The sequence below is a fragment of the Lutjanus erythropterus genome, chromosome 20, assembly GCF_056507025.1.
Source record: "Lutjanus erythropterus isolate fLutEry1 chromosome 20, fLutEry1.hap2, whole genome shotgun sequence".
NCBI classification, from domain to species: Eukaryota; Metazoa; Chordata; class Actinopteri; order Lutjaniformes; family Lutjanidae; genus Lutjanus; species Lutjanus erythropterus.
The window spans coordinates 19,758,457-19,780,342 of record NC_139336.1 but is presented as its reverse complement, the minus strand read 5'-3'; the positions used below and the strand labels follow the sequence as shown (position 1 = coordinate 19,780,342).

Here is a 21,886-nt window from a genome sequence, read left to right as displayed (position 1 = left end):
TTTCAAAAAAACCCTGAAATATTTGATGTTGATCTAATTATGTGGCACATTTGATACCACTTAATATCCTCAACTTGACATATAAAAGGTCTGATATCTCTTTTCTTCTCAGATATAAGTGCAATGAACCTAAAAAGGTGATGTTACATTTCCTCGCCGCAGTCTAATAAATTCAATCATCGTCTTGACTGAGCAGCTCAGCGTTAAGTGTTACGTCTCTCCCATCCAGGAATAGATCATGTGATTCTGTCACTACTTGGCCCGTGTGAACAAAGCCTCTTTTCTTCAGCGACAATGCTTTCCAGCAGGGTATCACTATCTCTGCTCGGCCTCTCCGCTGCTGCCTTATGAGTCACTATATCTGCTTTCTTTGAATTATCTGAATCTTTTGATTGCTCTAGATTGGATTTATCCAGCAACCTCAATCTCACATCTCACTGTTGGGGCGGGGGGGGGGGGGGGGATTTCCCAGCATCCCACCTTAATCCTCTTTGACATTTGCTCACCGCTGGTGGAGGAAATTCCTTGACAAGGCAGAGCAGCTAAATGTCGTGACTGATGAAGTTCAACATGCCGCTGTGTTCATACCCACTGACGCATGAGTTGTCCTTCATGGTGCAATTTATTTGGCATTTGATTAGATGTACATCTACCTCAGAAAAACACAAGCTCCCCCCCTCCTGAATGAAGCTTTTTTTTTTTAAATTTAAAGGCTCTGAAATAAAAGACAATGAAATGAAGCATTTCTTGTATTATACATAAAACATTTCCAGTAAAATTAGTTCTCACACCGCCATAGTCTAGCACAGAAACTACAGTGTAAATGCAGCTGTTCATGGGGGTCATGGGCAGGTTTTTAAATGCATACAGAGATATTAAACTATATGCAGGAGACTTTGAACCTACTGTACATTTCAGGACAGACTGTTGAGCTAAAAATGTTTCCATCAAAAGAAAAATCTCTCAGCATGCCAAAAGAATAAAAAAAAAAATAAAATAAAACATGCACCGCAGGTCCAAAAAAAAAGTCAGGTTGAAAAAAATAAAACCAAACAAATCTGATGAAAAAGAAAAATCCAAACATGCATGCACACATTACTTTTTCCCACGATTTATGAAATTTTGTTTGTTGGATAATCCACTGTGGATTGTCAATGCCAAAAGAAACAAAACAAAAAAAAATTAAAATGGGGAACATGAGCTTAATAAACACAAAAAATGTTTTTTTTTAAAACATACAGTACATTCAAACATGAGCTACACAGACGTGCACAGTCACTCAGACACATTTACAGCTGGTTTTCTTGAGGCGGTTTGAATGCTGGTGGTTGTGGGTCAACTCTGATCCAACTTCTCTTTCTTCTTTGTTAAAAAATTCATCTTTGAGAGAATCGAACGATTGTCATCATAACAGGGGTCTAAACAAGTTTACACATTTCTTTTTATTACAATTTTTTTTTTTACTGCGATCCCACTGAGAAAACAGAGAACAGTAACAGACCCATCAACACCAAAAAACAGAAAGAAAAAGACTCACGGCTACAGTCACTGACGTTCTCTTCATCATCAGTAGCTGAAAACGACTTCGAGAACTGAGATAACAAGATGTCATCGCCTGAAGAATCGCGTGTACAAAACACATCAGGAATGGAGGGGCAGCATCCAAAAAATTTCTTTCCAAAAACAAACAAAAAAAACTGATTTCATCGAGAGATTAACGTGCAAAACATTAAGCTTTGAGTCACTAATCATGGTTCAGTTAGCAAAATACACAACTATCCTGCAAAGAAATTAACAACAAATGGGACCGTCTGCATGATTTAACGACTTCATGATTGGAACAGTTATTCTTAAATAAATCAATCTCCTCATGACAGGACATCATCCCTAATCTTCACACATGCACTTGAAAAGGTTCATCGCTTCCGCTCACTGATCAATGGGGAGTTCAGACTGCGTCCGTCCCACAGGAAAACAATCAAGAATACAGCCTGCAGTCATAAATTAGCATCAAAAAAGAACAACAATACCAAACTCATTTATATTTATCAGTACCACGACATTCCTCGATACATTAACGCCTTTTGTCAGCTAATAAAAACCCTACAGCAGGAGAGCTAACCGTACCTTCTTGCAAGGTTAAACCTCTTAAGTACAAAACTTTCGCTGCAAATATGCGCTATAAACCTGGAAGACAGCTTCATGTATCAGACTAATAAGAAAGTTGAGGGGGACATGAGCGAGTAGAAATCGAGATCTGGGACATGCTGTGACAGATGAGAGCTGATGACGACGTTATTGTAGCCTGGAGACTGACAGATCCGTTTGAACGACAGTATGATGCAAACAAAAATGCACAACAAACAATAGCTGGCTTCACTGTCCGTCTGTCACTCTTGTGCCGGACTGTGATGCACAAGTATAACAAATCTGACCGGCGCGGACCTGAGGGGGGTATTTACATCAGGGCTTCTCGACCAATCAGGCCAACTCTGAGATGTTTCAAAAGCTTTGCTTCTCAGCCTCAATGTAGTGTTTTTAATCTCTGTACAGAAACAGTCCTCTCGCCTCCCTCAGATGTCTTAAAAAACAAACAAACTCTCAGAAATCCGACTGCAGAAGAGTCTTCAAGAGGAGAGAGACCTCAGGCTGCTTCTGATATGTCTGTACAAACTTTGATCTCCTCCTGAATGACACAACAGTCTGCTGCGTCTTCTCCCGGTGCGCCAACGCACTCCTTGACCTTCCTCAAGCAGCAGGTAATGTCCGGATGCAGCTCCCTGCTGTCTGTCCACAGTCCTATACCACGGTGCTGAGAGAGGTGCAGTCCGCAGGCATGGAGGCGGGGGCGTGGCCATCTGTCGGGGTGTCAGGCCCCACCAGGAGGGTGCTGCTATCTATGGAGTCCTCCCGCTCCTGAGAGGACGGCGCCGAGTCTGGCACGGGACCGGAGGCGTTGGGAATAATATCGGCCTGCAGCCCGTCTCCCATGGCGTTCATCTGGCTCGGCACCATGGAGACCCCGGTGTGTCCTAGAGGTGACAACAGAGTCAGGAAATGAAGCTGAGAGCTTAAAAGGGAGAGTTTGAATAATTTGAAGTTGGGTCTAGTCTAGGGTCACAGTTCTCCTGCGTTTCTCATAATTTCTGACAGATTTTCACGCCCTCTCCTCCTTTTCATTGTTACAACCGTTTTATTTCACTGTGTATAAGCCCTATATGCCTCTAAAATTTTACCGTTTTCACTCACACAATAATAAAGTTTGGGAATGCATTTTATAAAATCAATTTTCAGAGACGGGGGCAAAAAATAAATGAATGAAAGAAAACTGATGAATATTAGTTTAAGCCAGAGATTTAAGCAAGTTCATGCCAGAGGAGCAAATTATTCTGCATTCTTTCCTGAGAATTAAAAGTTAAATGAATGCCGTTGCAGTGTACTTATTTTGTTTTATAGTTCTTTAAAAGTCACTAAAACACAGAAAATAAAGTCTTTGAAACTCAAATTTTTTGGTATGAAAATCCTTCCTATTTTTGAGGTCTCCAGGTTGGAAAGTACGTCAAACACCCATATTGCCGACTGTAATCTTCTTTAGGTAATACACTGATAAGTACCTCATACAACCCCACTTCAAAAAAATCCAAACTATCCATTTTAAGCTGCATAATGAGATGCATGAATAACAGGATCTGCGCCTACCAAGGTCCACGTAGAGGAGGCTGTCTGGGTTGATGGAGGCTTCATACGGAGGAGGGGGGTCATCGGGGTGCTGGATGTCGGGGTATTTGTAGGCGGCGTAAGGCGGAGGAGGCTCTTGGAAATGGAAGGCGCCTCCCTCTCCGTCATCAGACAGATGCAGGGGAGTGAGGCCGGTGCCAAAGGCATCGGGGCCGTAGTCAAATCCTGGGACTCGTCTTCCAAGGTTAAAGTGGTGCACTGAGCAAATCAAAACAGACAGACACAGACGGGGGGTGTTAAAGTAGTGCTAAACAACAACTTCACAAACAAACAACTTCATTTACAGCAGAATTTTAACCAGCAAGACAAAGGACAGAGTTTATGTGACTGATCTTTTATAGAAATAGTCTGAGAGGAAGATGAAGATGCTTTTCTCAATATTTTTGAGGTACTAGCTTTGTGTATTGCAGCATTTAATAAAGAGAAAGCTGCAAATTAGATAACCAAATAATTATCCTATAGTGAGTAGTGAGTGTGTGTGCGCGTGTCCAACAGGCTTACTACGCACAGTTTCCTCCGATCAGAGTTTCGATGCGTTCACGTCTCCGCTGTCGGAGTCTGTGCACCATGAAGAGCAGCAGGGAGAGGATGAGGAAGGACGAGATGCAGCTGACAATCAGCCTCATCCCACTGGCCATCGAGTCAAACAGACTGTTTCCATCTGAGGAAAAAAAAAAAGAATATCACCTGCTGTGAGCTCATTGGTTGAACACAATTTGCTGATTTCATGCTCCTGAGTGTGAGAGATACACAAATGTTTAGAGATACAGAAATTGTGCATTTTCCTTGCATAATGATAAGTTGTTTGATACCTGTGTTATCGTTTTTTCTGAGAAATAACTGCTGTAGGGATGACAAATTAATGAATAAAGAGTATATAAAATAAATTAAATCTCCCAGAATGACTGCTTAAGGTTTCTATGCAGCAGCTGAACGTGAACCAGTGAGCTGTGACAGGTACCTGGGTCCAGGCAGGTGAACTTGCAGCACTCTTTGGGATCCTTGCGGAAGTGCTGGCAGCCCTGTGGACGCTCACACAGCGCAGCCACACACATCTCAGGCTCGCCGTCGTGACACGTGCAACTCAAACATGGGTCGTCCCCCTTGGGAGTGAAGTAGTAGCCCTCGTTTACAACGTTGTCTTTTATATCCACGCATGTTTGCCCTGTTGGGGGAAATGTCACATCAAGACAGTCCAAAAAATAATCATTATTTGGTTGATGGAAAAGACTAAATGAGCATGTACTCCTCTTGCAGAGAAAGGGGAACTTCTTGTAGCAGTTCTCAGCATGCCAGCTGTGCAGGCCTCGCTCATTCATGCTTTTGATCTGAAAGCGCTGCAGCTGGGCGCAGAAGACATTGTCCTGCGTGGGAGACGCTTCCCCAAAATTGGTCAGACCTTCAGGTGGCAGAAACACCTGCATTGACCCTGTTGTGGGAAAAACACATTTTTAGGCATTAAAACAATCAAGTTACAGAATGACAGATAACGTTCTAGTCTTTTTTAAAAGAACAAATAAAGCTGAATACCTTTGTATGCTACCTCCCAGCGGCCCTCCAGGGAGTGGTTCTGATTGGTGATCACATACTGGTAGCCCACCCAAAACCTTCAAAACAAAGAGAATTTAATTTAATTATTAAAAGCTAATAATACACATGACATTATGAGGACATGGCAAGATAAATGCAAAATAACAATTAGTCAAAACAAGTCAAATAAATAAAAATGAGACAACATATAATTTCTAGGATCCCTTCAGGAATTCATAACAATAATAATAACAGAAAAAGATAACAATAATAATTAGACTGGGAATTCCAGTACATTTAGAAACTGAAACATGCATATGACATTTCATTTTGTCTTGTGCTACTAAACTGCCACTATCGGCCACTAGATGGCCTGCAACCAATGACAGAGCCCCATCACACCCCCACCTCTGCTGGAACATGCTGCTACATCTGACTGTGTGTTCTGTTTCACACAATGAGTTAGTTAAAAGTAGACTTGCAACTTAAAGTTTTGATCTCCAGGGACTGAGCAGAGTTTTTTTTTTTTTTTTCTGGCAAGTCTGTGTGTTCAGGCTGTTCTGGTCTGTACATGTCAAGGCCAAAATAAAAAGGCAACAAAAGAGGAACAAGCAGAGGTTGGCTTAGAGAAGTAAGTAAGCTTAGTAAATAACATCCAATAAGTGAAGGAACCTCAGACTGATGCTACATTGGGAAAAAAAAAACAAAACAAAAAAACGGTTAAGTAAAAACTCACTTGCACTGGTCTCTGCGCTCACAGACTTTTTCGTCAAAGTCCACCTCGATCTTCAGTATGAACTGCAGCTCCTCGTTGGTAACAAAAGTAGCCAGTGAGCCATTGACTTTCTGACAAGTGTCCACAGCCTGCCAGTAGTTCTCGTTCCTCAGGTACACTTTGTAGCAGCTGGCCGTCTTCTCGTAGTGGTGCCACCCACTGGGGCACTTCTCTGTGGGTGGAAAAAGAAACTTAAATGTTGTGGTTTGCAGTCATAATGACGATTCACCAACTTTACAATCAACTAAAATGAAGGGAGATGCTTACTGTTGAAGCGCACAGGCTGAGCCACACCGATGACGTCTTCCACCTGGTCATATCCGTTGCCGAAACGAAACCTCTCCTCCTTTATAGCTGCAAAAAAATGATTCAGGGTCAACAAGTGTGGGTGAGTTTTTTCCTATCTGTATCTGTATTTACGCAACCTGTCCAAATCTGGTGACATAATGAATCTTTTTTCATTTGTCTGATAGATAAAAAGTTAAACCCATGAACTGTCGGTGTTGCTTGTTTCTGCACCAGCTCTGTCCTGCAGTTCCACATTTACAATTCATTTAGAAACTTTAGAAACAGAATTTAGAAACAACCATCTAAACCATCAAAAAGGAAGCTGATACAGATTTGAAGAAGACAAAAGCAGAACCAAAGCCTGACTTGCTTAACATTCAAGCAAAGCAGACCGTTTCTTCTGGCAAGTATCATTAGTTACAGTGATAATCCAAAATCCAAGCAAGCAGCACAATATAGACTTTTTTCTAGTGAGACTTAGATCAGGATAAATGTCCTGTGAATATTTTACCCAAAAATTGTAACTCAGAGTCCAGCAATACTTAGAACACTATTGTCACCCACACAATATGTTTTTTTTCCTGGAAAAGTCAGAAATTAAAATTACTGTTTAGTTTATTTTTTATATTTAACATTTAAAACGGCTAATAATATCACACCAAATCACCCACTGTGATATCTTTTATTTTGAAAGCCCACAACACAACTGACGACCCCTCATCTGCTTGTAAAAACTGATTAAAAAGTATGAACTTTTGATAGCCACTAACTAGGCACATCGTCACTCAGGAAACACACAGACAGCTGCAGCAATTGTCTGAGACTTTTCCAAAAAGACAGAGAGACAAATGAGTGTGTATGGACTTGTATTTGGGCGGGTCCAGATTTCGCATGGAGATAAGTGTGGGTGGCTCTGGTGCCCTGCTTTGCCGGCACAGTTTTGCAAAACTGGACCCATGCAGGACCCCGACTAGCTCTATCTCAACCTCTATTTTATGCAAGAAAATGCATTAAGAAAGAAACTGTACAATAAAAGACAAAATCAAAATACTAATGGCCGCATTTATGTGATATTCTGTTGTAATATTTATGATACTACAACAACAGTGTGATTACCTATAAACCTTCACTAGTGTTCTACAGCACTGAATACTCAAAAATAAAAGTTTAAAAGGGAAGGAATTAAAAACGGAACAGAAGCAGGTTGTTATTTATTATCACTGACAGGCTGGAAAATAACTTGCTAGTACTGGTTTAGATGTAACGGCCGATTAACCAAAACAAACAGCGTTCCCTTGATTCTTGTGAAATTCTGACTGTGACAGAAAAGAAGGAAGTACAGGTAATAAAAACAACAAGACTGTAGCAGGAGTTCCCTCTGCTTTGAATTACTGAGGAAAAAAGCTCCTCAAATTAAGACAAACTGAGCTGAAGACATTCAAATGTTAGAAATACTGTCCACACCTCCCACAGTTAGACTCCTTCCTTAACCATAACCGTCCTTTTTAAGAGGACAATGTGAGTACAGTAAATACTGTACAAAGCCTGTCAGGCACCACTGTAGAATGAACGTGTTTATGGTGTAGTTTTTATTTTAATGGTTTTGATTGTAGAGTTGTTACTTGCTCATGTCTCCTTTAGTCCCACAGTTCACTCGTAAAATGTATAATGCTGTTTAATGATTCATAATGTCTCTAATACACTGCTACTTAATTAATTTCACTACCTGTGATCTGCTAAGTGTCTGCATGCTTAGGTTCACCAGTTATTTTGAAATCTGCCTCTGTTTCTGTTTTCTGCTTCAATGCCTTCTGTCAGTTTTATTAGCAGCTAAGACGAATATTGTGCATTAAATGGTTATGACTACCATGTTTAGCTAAGTTGAACCCTGGTCTTGCGTCTGGTCTTCGCAACCTGGCTTTACTTTTGTACAGTCTGCAATGTGTTGGTTACCAAATGGATATTTGTATAATACAGTTTCCTCTTTAACCTGCATTGAAGTTACATGGTTGAACGGTTCTCCTCTGCTGCTTTAGTCCCACAGTTCACTGTTCTCCTCTGCTATTAGTGTGAAGGATTTCTCCACCTTGCCATGTTGTTCAATAAAGAACTAATCCCAAACAAGAACATTGATTTCCATGCACGCTGTTGATTTAGCTGACAATAAGCCCTCACTGAGACATGTGGGGGCATTGTTTGGGTTTCTCTTGCATTTCTCGGCAGAACACGGGGAACGAGTATAAACATGATGTTCAGCTCGAGAGCGATGCTTCTGAATATACAAAATATACTGTGTATGGATTTGTGGTAAGTATCTTTCATTGGTGAATAAACAAAGAGTGACTTTCTACTTCAGTGTTCAGTGCTGCTGGTAATCTGTTGACAAACAATTCCTGCCTTTATTGCCTCTTCTGTGAACGTGGTTTCCAGTGCAAAACCTCAATCAGTATACAGTGTTGTTGGCAGGGCTGCAAGCATGCACAGCCACTGCTGTATGGAGGTCACATGCTGTACTCAATCCTTTCAATAATTCCTATTATGCGGTCAGAGATCTGGGGATAAAGTCTCGCTGGATTTAAGAGGGGAAAACAATAGGATTTTGGTCAAAGGCTTAGCACTGAAACGTCTATGCAGTGTTGAAGAGATCAACAAACACTAAACAAAAACAGAGACACATGTGCAGCCACTCAGAATTTAACTCTGCCCCCCTCTGCCATCTGACGCCGTCAGTCAGTCCAGAGCTGCTGGAACTCCTGTGTTTTGACTCACTGCGGTGGATTAGGAGGACTTTTTCCATACCTGCAGGCTTAAAACCCATGTCTGAGCTGTCAGCTGGGTTGAACAGTGTTTGGGGGATTTTATTCAGTTCAGTCAGAAATTAATTTATGTTACAGACCCACTTTTGTTCATATGTTATCAGCATGCTGAACTCTGAATGCTGCTTGATTAGGCCCCACCAAGTCCTTAAACTACCCTGGGTGCATTCACACCTGCATTCAGAACCGTCCGGCTGTGATCCGGTTGCCCGAGTGCCAAAAGGTCCTGGGTGTCGCCACTCTTTCCAGAAATCAATCGTTTGTTATGGGTGTTAGGTAACAGAGTGGGTGTAAAAGGGCTTAAGTGAGCTATACTCACGGGGACAGTCCATCTCGTCACTCTTGTCCTCGCATGCTGTCCAGCCGTCGCACTGCCAGGACATTGGGATACACTGCATCTTCCCACTGCGGCAGGCAAACTGCCCGGGGCTGCAGCGTTGCTCTGAAACATAACAAGAGAGTTTGTGTGGTCAAACCTGCACGTGACTGAGCCCTTTTCCAAAAAAGAGGAAAAAAAAAAACATTTTAAGTCCAGCAGAGGACTGAATGAGGCCACGTGAAGCTTTCGTGGCAGTTGATAAAATAAGAGATCTTATACAGTGTATACATATACCAGCACGTTAAATGTAAGATATTTAAATGCAAACATTTAAATATAAGTTAAAGGCCAAATTTGCAATAAAACAAAACATTAAATATTAATTTAAAGGCATTCTCTTTTGAATAAATATTGTGCTGAAGATCTTTTAAAATGTTGTATTATTATTGTTGTTCTCTTTCAGAGTTTATACATGGATTTTAAATAAAAAAGGACTGAGTCAACTTCCTTGTGTAGATTGGACTCATGATTGCCCCACTTTTATAGCTAATCTTTTGTCCAGATATTACTGGACCTGGACAATTATTTACCTGGCATTGTGCGAAAGACTAAAGGTCCAGACATTCAGGAATGAATTTTGGACCATGCTTACAGCATTCAATAAATAAATATTTACAACGTTTCCAGATAGAACTTTTTAAATACTTTTTAAGAACTTTAATTAATACATGGGATTTTAAAACATTTCAGGACTTTTAAGGACCTACAGCCACCCCGTTATATTGTGATGAGCTGAAGATTTGGGGATACAGAATATTTTAATGTTCTTCCTGATAGCAACTGGGTGCAAACTGAGAAAATCACAGTAAGACTAGCACTAAACTTAATCAGCAGATACTGAACATTACAGTGAAATACTCTACACACTTCAATATACTAAGACAGCACAGGGGGACAAAAAGAAAAAGTGTCCTGGGGACAGAGAAAAATCTATAGCAGCTGGTAACTGAATATGTCTTAGAAATGTGTATCCACTAAAATCAGACCACTGAAAATAAAAGAGGACTTTTGTGAGCATGTTCAGTTATGAGGGCAACTCGAAAGAGTTCACGTTTGACATATAATAAACAACACTATGGGCTTTTTGTCTGTTAATATCCTTCAGCAACACAGCCTGTGTTAACTGGGTCTCCACGCCAAATGTGATAAGCATAAAAGATGCCTCAGACACATCTGAGCTGCCTGTGTCCTGCCTTTGTCATGTGATGAAAGTCTATAAGCAGACTCAAACAGGTCCCAACAAAGTTACTGATCACAAGAGAAAAGAAAGTTCAGACAATTGTCTTGCTTTTATTTGTCTCTTCTTGTTGAGGTTAAAATATAAACTATATTATTACTATTTTGTTTTAGACTATTACAGGATGACTTCCTCTGTTGTAAAGTGCTTCTAATGCAAATACATTGTGACTGGGTTGCACCAACAAAGATTAATATAATCTAAAATGATCTTTAATAAGAGTTAAGCAAAATTAGGTTTGAAATGAGTAAATCCTTATTTAAAATTATTATTATATTGTTCGCTATCTGTGTAAAAATTTAAAAGGTTACATTGTTTACTAGCTAGCTAAAAAGTTAATTAGCCTAGTTAGCCTCCCAATGATGGCTCAGCAGAGAAGTTCTACGTTCACCTCCTTTTGTGAAAAACTTGTTGGCTGAATTACTGGATTAATATGGCCAAATCATAGAAAACTGAAAAACAGACAACAGCACAGTCAGGACAAAAAAAACCCGGCAGACTGTGTCACTGGATCAACAGCAGTGAAAGAAAGAAGAAACACATCATACAACTCAACCATGTTGAGTCTGTCCCTTAACTTTCTTGGAAGAATGGGATTATTTTTGCTCAATCCATCTAAAGAAGGCAGCGATTTCACAAGTTAAACCTCTTCAAGTGTAGGCTTAAATTTATTTATTTATTTATTTTAACAGTTTAAAACTTTGGTGCACCATAATTTATAGTTAAACCATGATTTAATCAGGTTTCAAAATCAGTCCTTGCTGGTGCAACCCAGCCTGAGATAATAAGACAATTATGGGTGTTTTCAGGCTTAAGGGTGGTACCTCATTACCATCTGATACCATCTAATAATATTTAAGGTCAGTAATGGTTCAAACTGAAGGAGCTGCTGATATAGTCTAACAAAAACATCAGCCAGCTGCTACACTAAAAGATATACTGCTTGCTTACCTGACAATAATCTTGCCAGAGCTAGCCGCGGACCTGAAACAAATAGAAACAATAGAGTGACTATCCTGTTGTCTTGAAGGAACTTTTAAATTCAAATTTTGCTAGTGTGATTTAAAAAAAAAAAAAAAAAAGAAAATATCCATCCTGTTTGTGCTGCTCATTAAGGTGTCTATGAGGAAATCTATTATTCAACAATTCTCAGTGATTTCCCCAGTTGCTTGCCCAGTAGTGGGTGCATCTTACCATCTGTTCTCGGATACAGGTGGTTATGTTTACCTACAGTGGAGCTGGACTGGACCACCCACACTCACCTGACAAATATGGCAACACTATTTTTATTTAGAAGAAAAAAAGAAAAAAAAGAAGAAGCTCTGAGCTATTTCAAGCGACTATTGTTTCATGTGTGTACCAACCACCCCAGGTGACATTAACCCACACAAACCAGACTTTCAGCTTCCCACAGAGCGCGGCCACAACCTACACTGGGCTTTAATACAGTGATTAAATTGGTCTTCATTTATATTAGAGTTCTGACTGCGGCACAGAATGATGATTAATCTTAAATTAAAAAACAAATGTGGGCATGTGGCTCTGACAAATTCAGATAACCCTCAAGGGATACATTTTTTTCCCAAATGCAAATAAAGCTGCAACTAAAGATTATTTTCATTATTGATTAATCCACCGGTCATTTTCTTGATTAATCAGTTAGTTGCTTGGTCCATAAAATGTTGAACAGTACTTCCCAAAGCCTAAGATGACATCCTAAAATGTCTCATTTTGGCCACAATCCAAAGATATTCAGCTTTCTGGCATAAAGAAGTAAAGAAACCAGAAAATATTCACATTTAACAAGCTAAAACCAGTGAATTTTGACTATTTTCCTTGAAAAATGACTCAAACCAATTAATGAGTTATCAATATTAAGTAAAGTAATTAATCTAATACTTGACAACTGTTTGATTAATCGACTAATCATTACAGCTCTAAAAGCAAATACAGGTTTTCCCATTTTTTACCATCACATTAGATAGTGCAGCCTCACTAATAGCTTTATCCTCAAAAACAAACAATTTCCGTCAGCTTCTCCCTGGGGTTGATCCAACTGGATGATTGTTCAGACCTTCAAAAAACATGATAAATAATATTTTCAAAAACAGGAATCTCACATTACACTAGATGTATCCTTTTCATGTTCTACTGTAGCAAAGGTCACAAAGTTTGCTTTATCAGGTTGTACTGACCTCCCTTTGTACAACATCCTGCTTACTGTATGTCACAGATATAGCCAAGTGTAATGAGGTTAATTAAGTATAATTTTAAAAAGGTGTTTGTTTGTTTGTTTCCACTTTTTAGTTTAGTTTAGTTATGATGTGAGCTTGTTGATGGCCTAAACCACTCCCCCATTGGACTGCATTTTAACATTAATATATTACAGCCACCAAAAAAAGGGCCCACTAAGTAAATAACTATCACTTAAAGTGTACAGTAAATTTAATATGTTTCCACTGTTTTGTCTTGCTGTCAAAGCAACATCCAAAGTCACAAAATGACACAAACAAACCAACCAATCAAGACAGCGCTAGACCAACTACTCCTGTAATCTCCAAGCTAAATTGTTGTGTTTGCTGATGGAGTCTGGTTGAGCAAGAGAGTGCAACATTTGACTCATACAGCAGTGGTTTCCTGTTGGAAAAGGCTCTCTGATGGTAAGATGGAGTAGTGAAAATATCCTAAATATAGAGCACACTTAAACTGATATTGATTTTTTTTAGGTGGACTTATTTTAATGGGCTTAAATGTTTTGTCCACAGCAGTACCTCACTTAGCTTCTGTGCTGGTATTTCTCTCTGCTTCTCCAAACTGGGGGTGAGCCAACCACCACCTACTGTAGCTAATACACTGACTATGGATAAGTACCTCATACAGGCCCATTTCATATAATCCAGACTACCCTTTTAAAATAAGGTCTGTGTTGAAAAAAAAAAACACAGTGAGCCCATTTTGTAAGATTGACCTCAATGCAAATCGCCCTCACTCTGCCAAAAGGTGTTTTAAGAGGCCTCTAACACAGCCAGCGTCACCTTGTCTTAGTTAATGCTAAGTGGATTGAGACGCATTACAGAACCATCTCAGTCTCCTGGGACTGAGTGCATTATCATTGACTCCATTGAGCCTGAATACATGACAAAGTGATGGATAACATTAGAGACCATTAGAGCATCTGTGATGTTAATAATTAAAGCATATATATAAAATAACTGCTCCTGAATAGACCAAGTTAAAAGATGTTTTCAAAGATGTTAAATCAATCTTGTTTGTGCCTTGCAAGATATTATAATTATGTAAAAATATGATACCTCTATCATATTTAACTCAAACTCTCGCCCTGTATATGTCTGCCAATTTCCTATAGACAGTAACACTTTGTTTGATGAGCTTTCAACACCTTCACCAGAGGGAGATTTGAGCCTTTTCCTTCCTGTACACGTCTGCCAGGTGATGTAACAAATCCAAAATCCAAATCCAGCCGGTGAGTGTTTATTTAAAAACATAGCTGACTCTTTTTAAGCTATATCTGCATGCGCTCAGGACTAGAAAATACATGCCTGATTTGTGCTTTCTAGTTCCTGCCCGGGGTTAGAAATAAAGACTTGATGCCTGCACAGATCAGTGTTCATTTCTTTCTGTGCTTTTCTGATAACCTGCTGCTGGAAAATTCTCAAGAGTAGAATTTATTCAGATACAACTAGCCTACTACTTTAAGGTTATCTGATATTACATTTTGAAGGCACAGCTTGGGCTTCTCCAGGTTTAAATAGAGCCTCTATCTCTAACAGCGTCAAGTTGAAGTACACTTCCCTCGTCATTATCTGAACTTCCTGCTGATTGGGATGGAGTGTCTGAATCAGCTGTGGTTAACAGCTGCCTAAGAACTCATCTTTCTTTCCCTCCCTCCATCAGAAAAAGATTTTACTGCACGTTTGATAAGGAGGTTAAGGATTTTTGCTTTGAGACAAGCTAGAAGAAATAATAATAATTAACCAGAACATGCCTGATGCATGTGCTTGACATGTATGCACCCTTGCAGTATTTTACTGCTGTGTATTAAACATTGCACCTGTCTGGAGATTTCTGCGTTAATGCGAATCACAAGTTCTGAATCTTTGTGATAGATTGAAAAGAATTAGGAGTTTTCCCTGTTTTTATCAATTCTATGTGTTTGTTTTATAATAATAATTACCTTTATTTATATAGCAGCTTTCATGACATAAAATGCAGCTCAAAGTGTTTGACAGGAGGAAAAACAACCAAAAACACTTTCATTAAAAATAGGAGACACAAGGAGTTAAAATAAAATCCTAAGGAAAATAAAATTGGATGATAGTGTTTATGAAAAGCTAATTATGGTAAAAAAAAACAATTTTCCATGATACAACAACTATAAAACAATAAAAAAAAGTAAAAATGAATAAAAAGCAAGCTCATAAAAGTATGTTTTGCACTGTAATGAGCAGTATTAAAGTTAAAATACCATAAAAAGTTTACTGTTTCAGTTACCTGTTAGGACAATAAAGTTTATTGATAACTGTAAATCACGCTTGATCTTTGTGTTTAGGTATATATTCTACAAAAGCATAATACATATTTGAGTCTATAACTTATCTGCAGATAATGACAATTTTATATTATTATTTATTATTCCAATAATGAAATTATAATATCTGGGGTGACAGATTATGTCAAAGAATTTTATTTAAATTTGTAGCCAAAATGTTCTACAAAAGCTACAGTATGTTTGTGAAGTTTTTTTTTAATGTATTTTACTAGAAAAAAAATATTGCAGAACATTTGAAGAGTTAGAACTGTTCTTTGTTTTTGTTGTCAGTTAGAGCTATAAAATATAAAATCATCCATCTTTTCTAGCATCATCTTAACAATTCTTATCCTTAGGAGTGCACAAACTATATATGATTTTCATACAAAAATGTGAAATTACCAGCTATCTATCGGTATCGGCCATGGGAAGCCGGTCATAATCAGTTATCTGTATCAGCTGAAACCATGCATCCCTACTTATTGAGGCCATTTCTCTCACAGTCTTTGGATTTTGTGACATTAAGTTGAAATATGAGTGAACACAGGCTACCCTGAGAAAAGTGAGCCTCTGCATCTCTTACATAACCGGTGGGAAAATACGATAAAGGCTATGAGACTGCCCCAACTTAGTCCCACCAAAGTATAACGGCAAAGTGAACTGGCCTTGTGCTCGCACGCACTGCATCATCTCCAGCCACCGATGATTCACATCAACACTGAGGCTGCACTGTTAAAAGCAGTGAGTGGGTATGGGCATTCAGTCCATTTTTCCTTTATACCACCTCACATTTAAAAGCAATATCTCTTCTTCTTTTCACTGTCTGGATGAAAGCGCTCTAGGTCAAATTCCTTCACAAACCAACCTCTTTGGTTTGTAAATCATTAGACGGGTACAGGAAAAACATAAGTAGTTTTTGGGACAGGAAATTAATTTGAACAGGTGTCACTTTTGCTTTTTTAACTGGTTTTGTTTTCCCTGTGTTACACTGAAAGTAGGGCTGTACAACAATATTCAAAAACGATCTATATCTAATCCATCTAATTGTTATTTTTATTGCGATATGAGTCATGATATGAGTGGGAATGGTAATTTTTGTATTTCATTTTCAGTAAAAATATAGCAATATTGTAGGTTGGGGCATTTCTGTAGCACCACAATACCATTTACAATGGTATGTTGTGACAAAATGGACCTTTTTCAGTTTCAAAAAACTGTAGATCCTTCGATTTGGATATTGCACTTAGACATACTGCAATTTCAGTTAATTGTTCAGCCCAAAGTGAAAGGCTTGACATTTGTTTCTCTTTAGCTCCAATAAGAATGTCAATACTTAAAAATGGTAAACAGAGCTGCTATAAAATACAGAGCTCTAACACCATATTAGGAGAAAAAGTTAAATCTTATCATTTAATACCTACATACCTAAGGAGCAATTTTATTTACACATCATTATTTACACATCATATGTGTTTCAGGGATAGAAATCTTTTTTTAAAGCTCCAATGTGAAATATTTATGGAATTTATTGGCAGAATATGGCAGAGATGAAATATAATATTTATAAGCACATTTTCATTAGTGCATAATCCAGGGATATACTCTGATATTTTTAAGCCCTTGCACCACAGGCCACCAAGCCCCTAAATATGGAGGACAAAATACATTTTTGGAAGGCCAAATGTAGGCTAATTATGTTAAAAATAAACAAAACAGGAAAAGCAATTTAATGCATCACAACCTTCTTCAACTGTGACAATCCACTTCTCTCTGAATTGCGTGTTCGTTGGTGTTTCCTGAAGGCATCGTTGCCAGTGAAAAACTAGCTAGATTTCTTGGCTCGTTGAGGAAACTGGCAGCAAAAACTGCAATACATTAAACCTTTAGCTGTGTCATAATCTAGATACTTAAACTCCTGCTTCCATTCTCAAGGTTCATTGCCGTTTAATTTTTTGTATTTCTGTTTCCTCTGTACGAACTGTGTTAGCAACTTGAGTAAGCTTACTCAGGCTTAGCTTAGCCTTGGGGTGAAGGGAGGGGTTGGTTGGCTGGTTGGGGGGGACACAGAGTAACTACTAGGGCTATATCAATAATATGAACTTGACTTGAACACTGAGATACAGCATAAAATAACAATGCAGGTGGTTGGTGGGATATCAAGTACAAGATTCGTGGCTTTCAAACGTATTGTCAGTCTGACTGAAATCTCTCTGCCCCGGGGCTGTCGGTCTCCTAACCTGACACTTCCCCAACACACACTTTCACCTGCTCAAAAATACAGGACAGCAGCTTGAGCAAGATGCTGCAAAATGTTTCAGGTGCGGAGGTGAAAAAATTTTCTTCTGGAGCCAGAAATATCTGAAGGGTCAGGGCTACATCACAGACTCCTGTAGCAGGAAATAATTAATTCTTGTAACTTCTAATTGCTCTTAGGTCGATAAAGCTGATAAAATATTACTCCTAAGATACTTTACTTAGCAGAAAAATTATTTTACCAATTCTAATTATTACTGTTATCAAAAACTCAATACTTATTAAACACTTTCATCATTGGTGGATCACTTTTCTCCCATTTCAAGCCAATAACCCACTCAAGGATTAGTCATTCATAAAATGTACATCACTGTAAGAATTTGTTGGCAGTATTTCAAGTGTTCTCCATTTAGGTCACTGCAAGTTCACAATCAACTGCTGTAGTCTTGTCAATGGGATGTCAGGTGAACAAAAGCACCTGGCTGGGAATTGCCAAATGATGTTTGTCACATGTCAAACTGTGGCCAGCTTATTTGTGCAGAATAAATAGTTATAAATCAGCTGCCAGTGTTACATAGATGGTTTGTTCATGCCCACTAACAACAAACAAAGCTCAGCGGACTGGTTGCTCAAGATCATGGTCAAATGCAACTTAATATTTTAGATTCAGAGCTGTGGGCATGTTGATAATATAGGAGCCCAACCAGACTCTGCAAACTTTGCCTGGTTTTTCATTGAAACAGTTCAGTCTGACACAGGGTCTGTGGCCTATAGGCGACTCATATCTACTGTGCCGTCTCAAATACATAAGTTGAGAAACACAGTGGACAAGTGGCCACATTAATCAGGTGGACAACGTAATTATGATCACGGACACACTTGGTTTAAGGTCTACGATCCACCTGACATGCACATCTCTGTAGTGCACTAACCAAGGGGCCACCACACACCACACTCAGTCATGTGTATATGATCACATCCAGTTCTGTTTTTACATTTGTCACGTACTTTCCCAATATTTTGCTGCATAATGCAAAACATACCTGCACAAGCAACCTGTGGTGACACACTGTTTACTTTTTTCTAATTTAAAGCACCTCAAACATTTGTCATTCTCTGTTGGATGGAGACTCAGCATGTTAAGTCCAACTACATAAAAAAAAAAAAGAATCTGAGATTTTGATGTTGCCCAGCTCACTGGCAAATATTGAGACCTGGTTGTACAAAACAGAAAGCTTTTACCAAAGAGCCATTTAGAAATGTGACGATTATGCAGCATTGTGTCAAGTAACTCAAGCACAGCTGAGTAAAATCTCAACCTTTATGAGACGCTCATCTTGCTTGGTACAGCCTGCTGTGAAAGATGGAAATCAGGTAAGTCAATTATAAAAGTCTTAAATTTAGCAAGGTTAAGGGCAAATCGGTGTCTGACATGAATGCTAAATATAAGACTCCTAAGGTCTGAACTGGTCATTTTATGATGCTAATCAGCAAGACAGTAAAACTCAAATTCTGAGAGACACTAGAAGATGTTTCCTGCGTGACCAGAAAAATGTTTCATGCTCACAACAACATTAACATTTTTAACTGAATTATGTTTCAGCAAACTGAATTATTTTTAAGATAAATGCCTAAGACATGAGGGCAGCAAGGTTTGGGAAGCCTGTATTTGATGTGCAACAACATGCTCTACAAAAACACACCCTCTGTGGCACAGCCTGTGCAAAAATACAATAACACAGGTAGGTGCACTGCTGGCATGAAGGCCACAGTATCCCTCAAACAAAAAAGATGTCCACACACAATCTGAAAAACCCAGTCAAGTTATATAAGAAGGTGTTAACTCTTTAACAGAGTAAATAATGAATTCACCTTTTGAAAGATAAATAATTGCACTTCATTATACTCTATTGATGTGTTCAAATGAATCACAAAGAGCCTCCTAACATGAACTTAATATTTGCCCAAGAACCAACCCTCTACACAAGTTAACAATAAGGTGCAAGTAGGGTTGAGTGCAATGGGTTTTCTGGGCAGGAGGTTACTTCTTTGGATTAAACCAAACAATAATGTGTTTATCCATGGCTTGAACCAAGAACAGTTTTTCCAATCCCCACAACTGCTGGATGACAAGATGCATTTTTCCTCTTGATGCTTAAAGGGAAGTGTTTCATTTAAAGCACAAGTACAGGCTTTCAACTGAGACAAATGACATGAAACCATTTCCTTGTTTAGTTCATAAAAACTCTAACATTTTGTGACAAAAGTGACTATCTGAACAGGACTTTAGTGTGCCAGTGTAGTGCTATTTTAAACAAACATGCACACTATGCATTTTCTTATTAGGGGTGTTGGTAAGTCATAAATTGCCTGGAGTATGTTTTGCACTTGTGACAAGTGATTTTCATCCTAAAATCTGAAGAATATATTTTCATTTGTCACCATGTAACTATAGCCCAAAGCATATTGAGGACATTGCCAAGACAATTACTTTACTGTCTTGTTTATCACTCTGATGTCAGTAACAGATCACCCCAAAGAAACATATTTTCTCTCTAGCCTGTAGTGCTATTTATCCATCCAATTGTTTTGTGTGGACTCTTGGAGATATCAGCATTAGAGATGTCTGCCTTCTCTTTGATAAAATGGAACTAGATGGCACTCAAAAAAAGCACCAAAAAATACATTTGAGAAACTCAACAGCATTATCTATTTCCAGCAATAATGATCCGGTTACTCAAGATTATCCATAGACCTTGTTGTGAGCAGTTAGATGTAGGAACCATTTTTCCTTTTACCATAGAAAAAAAGAAAAATGAGACATTGCTTTTGAGTATTTGAGCACCATCTCCCATTATATTCGAAGGAGGGCAGAAATCTCCAAAACTCAGTAACACAAACCAAAACAATGTATATAGACAAATAGCTCTACAGGTAGGACGAATGACATGCGTTTCTTTTTTTCTTTTAATTTAGGAGTTAACTGTCCTTTTAACTGTGTAGCTAAAGGATGAGTCAGTGAGAGCCTGCTTTAGTGATGCAGGAGCATGAATCTCTGACATGCATTTCAAATTACAGCTTCACGGCTAAAGCGGACACAAACTAATGGAGGGTAAACACAAACCTGGGTTGAATTTTTTGCGCAGTGCTCTATTAAAATACCTATATTTTGTTATAGGAGTCTAAATAAATCTTAACGACACAATTTCTCAGTACAGGCACATCAATAAGTGTCAGAATTAGACAATCATGAAAGACGCATCCGCTTTAACTTGTGAAAAACAAATAGTTAAATGACAAATTTGTACTGAAATTGACGTGGTTATGCGGACGACATAAATCTTTTAGGTATTTGCGGTTTAATAACTCCCAATGGAGGTTTTAGTGTGCCTACTTTAAAAAAAACAAATTGCTGTTTCAGTGCCGACACGAAGGCGGTCCCCTACACCGTCCAGCAGTAGCACAGCAGCGGTTTAAAAACCACCAGAGTCCCCTGGTTCATCCAGCAGGCCTTTATCCGCCTGACCTGCAGCTCTCTGCTTCCAGCTGTAATCTCCGCTTTTCCCTCTTCCTCCGAGCAGAGCCCACGGGAGATGTGTGCAAAGGAAAAAAACAACTTAAGATTTATTTACCTGCCCGTGGTGGGTCCGTTAACGTGAGGACGAAGAGGAGAGAGAAGAGGACGAAACTGCTGCTGTCAGCCTTTGGCAACATTTATCCTCCATTCATAGTAACTCCTCTATTCAGAAATGTTAAAAAATATACAGAGGTTCTGCACCGTCGCCGCCCTCTCCTGATTTATAACGTTACACGCTTTACACAGTGTATAGTACCCATTTCTATGCACTCGAAGCGTACGCTAATGAAGAAAAATAATGTATACGAAGCATAGTCGCAGCGCACAGCGACACAGATTGTGGTTAATCTGACGGAGCAGCTAACGTTAGCTAACTGGCTTTGCCGTTAACGTCGTCCCGTCCGCCTCTTCTGCTGCTCGGTGTGGAGCGGCGCTGATCCAAGATGGCTGCGGCCTCCCATCACAACAATCCCAAACATGGAACACAGGCTATCAGCTGGAGGAGGGTCGTGTCCAGAAGGGAAACCTAGGTTTGCGAAGCTCTTGCGAGATTTGCCCGCGTTGTTTCTTTATTGTACACGTTGTACAAAAAATTATGTTTTATAGTGTGATACCTGAAATTGAAAAGGGTTTTGGACGTTTAACACTTAGTTAAAGTTCGAGAAGGATTATGTTTCAGTTTAAAATTTGTCAGTCTCGCGAGATCATTCGCGAGTCTGGGGTTCCCTTGTACACAAACCGTTC

The 21,886-nt window shown here is 39.0% G+C and overlaps 1 protein-coding gene across 3 annotated transcripts; it reads right to left on the bottom strand.

The window, feature by feature from the left end:
• Positions 1-603: 603 nt before the first annotated feature.
• Positions 604-21,623, bottom strand: dgcr2 (DiGeorge syndrome critical region gene 2). Of its 3 annotated transcripts, XM_084745716.1 has the most exons (11): positions 21,198-21,622; positions 11,715-11,747; positions 9,467-9,589; positions 6,311-6,397; positions 6,005-6,215; positions 5,269-5,345; positions 4,985-5,167; positions 4,700-4,903; positions 4,247-4,399; positions 3,700-3,936; positions 604-3,032 (listed from the first exon to the last, which is right to left on the bottom strand). In XM_084745716.1, the coding sequence occupies exons 1-11, from the start codon at positions 21,277-21,279 to the stop codon at positions 2,800-2,802; spliced, it is 1,623 nt and encodes a 540-aa protein (XP_084601842.1). In that variant the 5' UTR covers positions 21,280-21,622; the 3' UTR covers positions 604-2,799. The 3 variants fall into 3 exon arrangements, with proteins under 3 accessions (XP_084601842.1, XP_084601840.1, XP_084601841.1); XM_084745714.1 differs by having other exon boundaries at positions 4,700-5,167; positions 21,198-21,623; XM_084745715.1 differs by lacking the exon at positions 11,715-11,747 and having other exon boundaries at positions 4,700-5,167; positions 21,198-21,623.
• Positions 21,624-21,886: the final 263 nt, after the last annotated feature.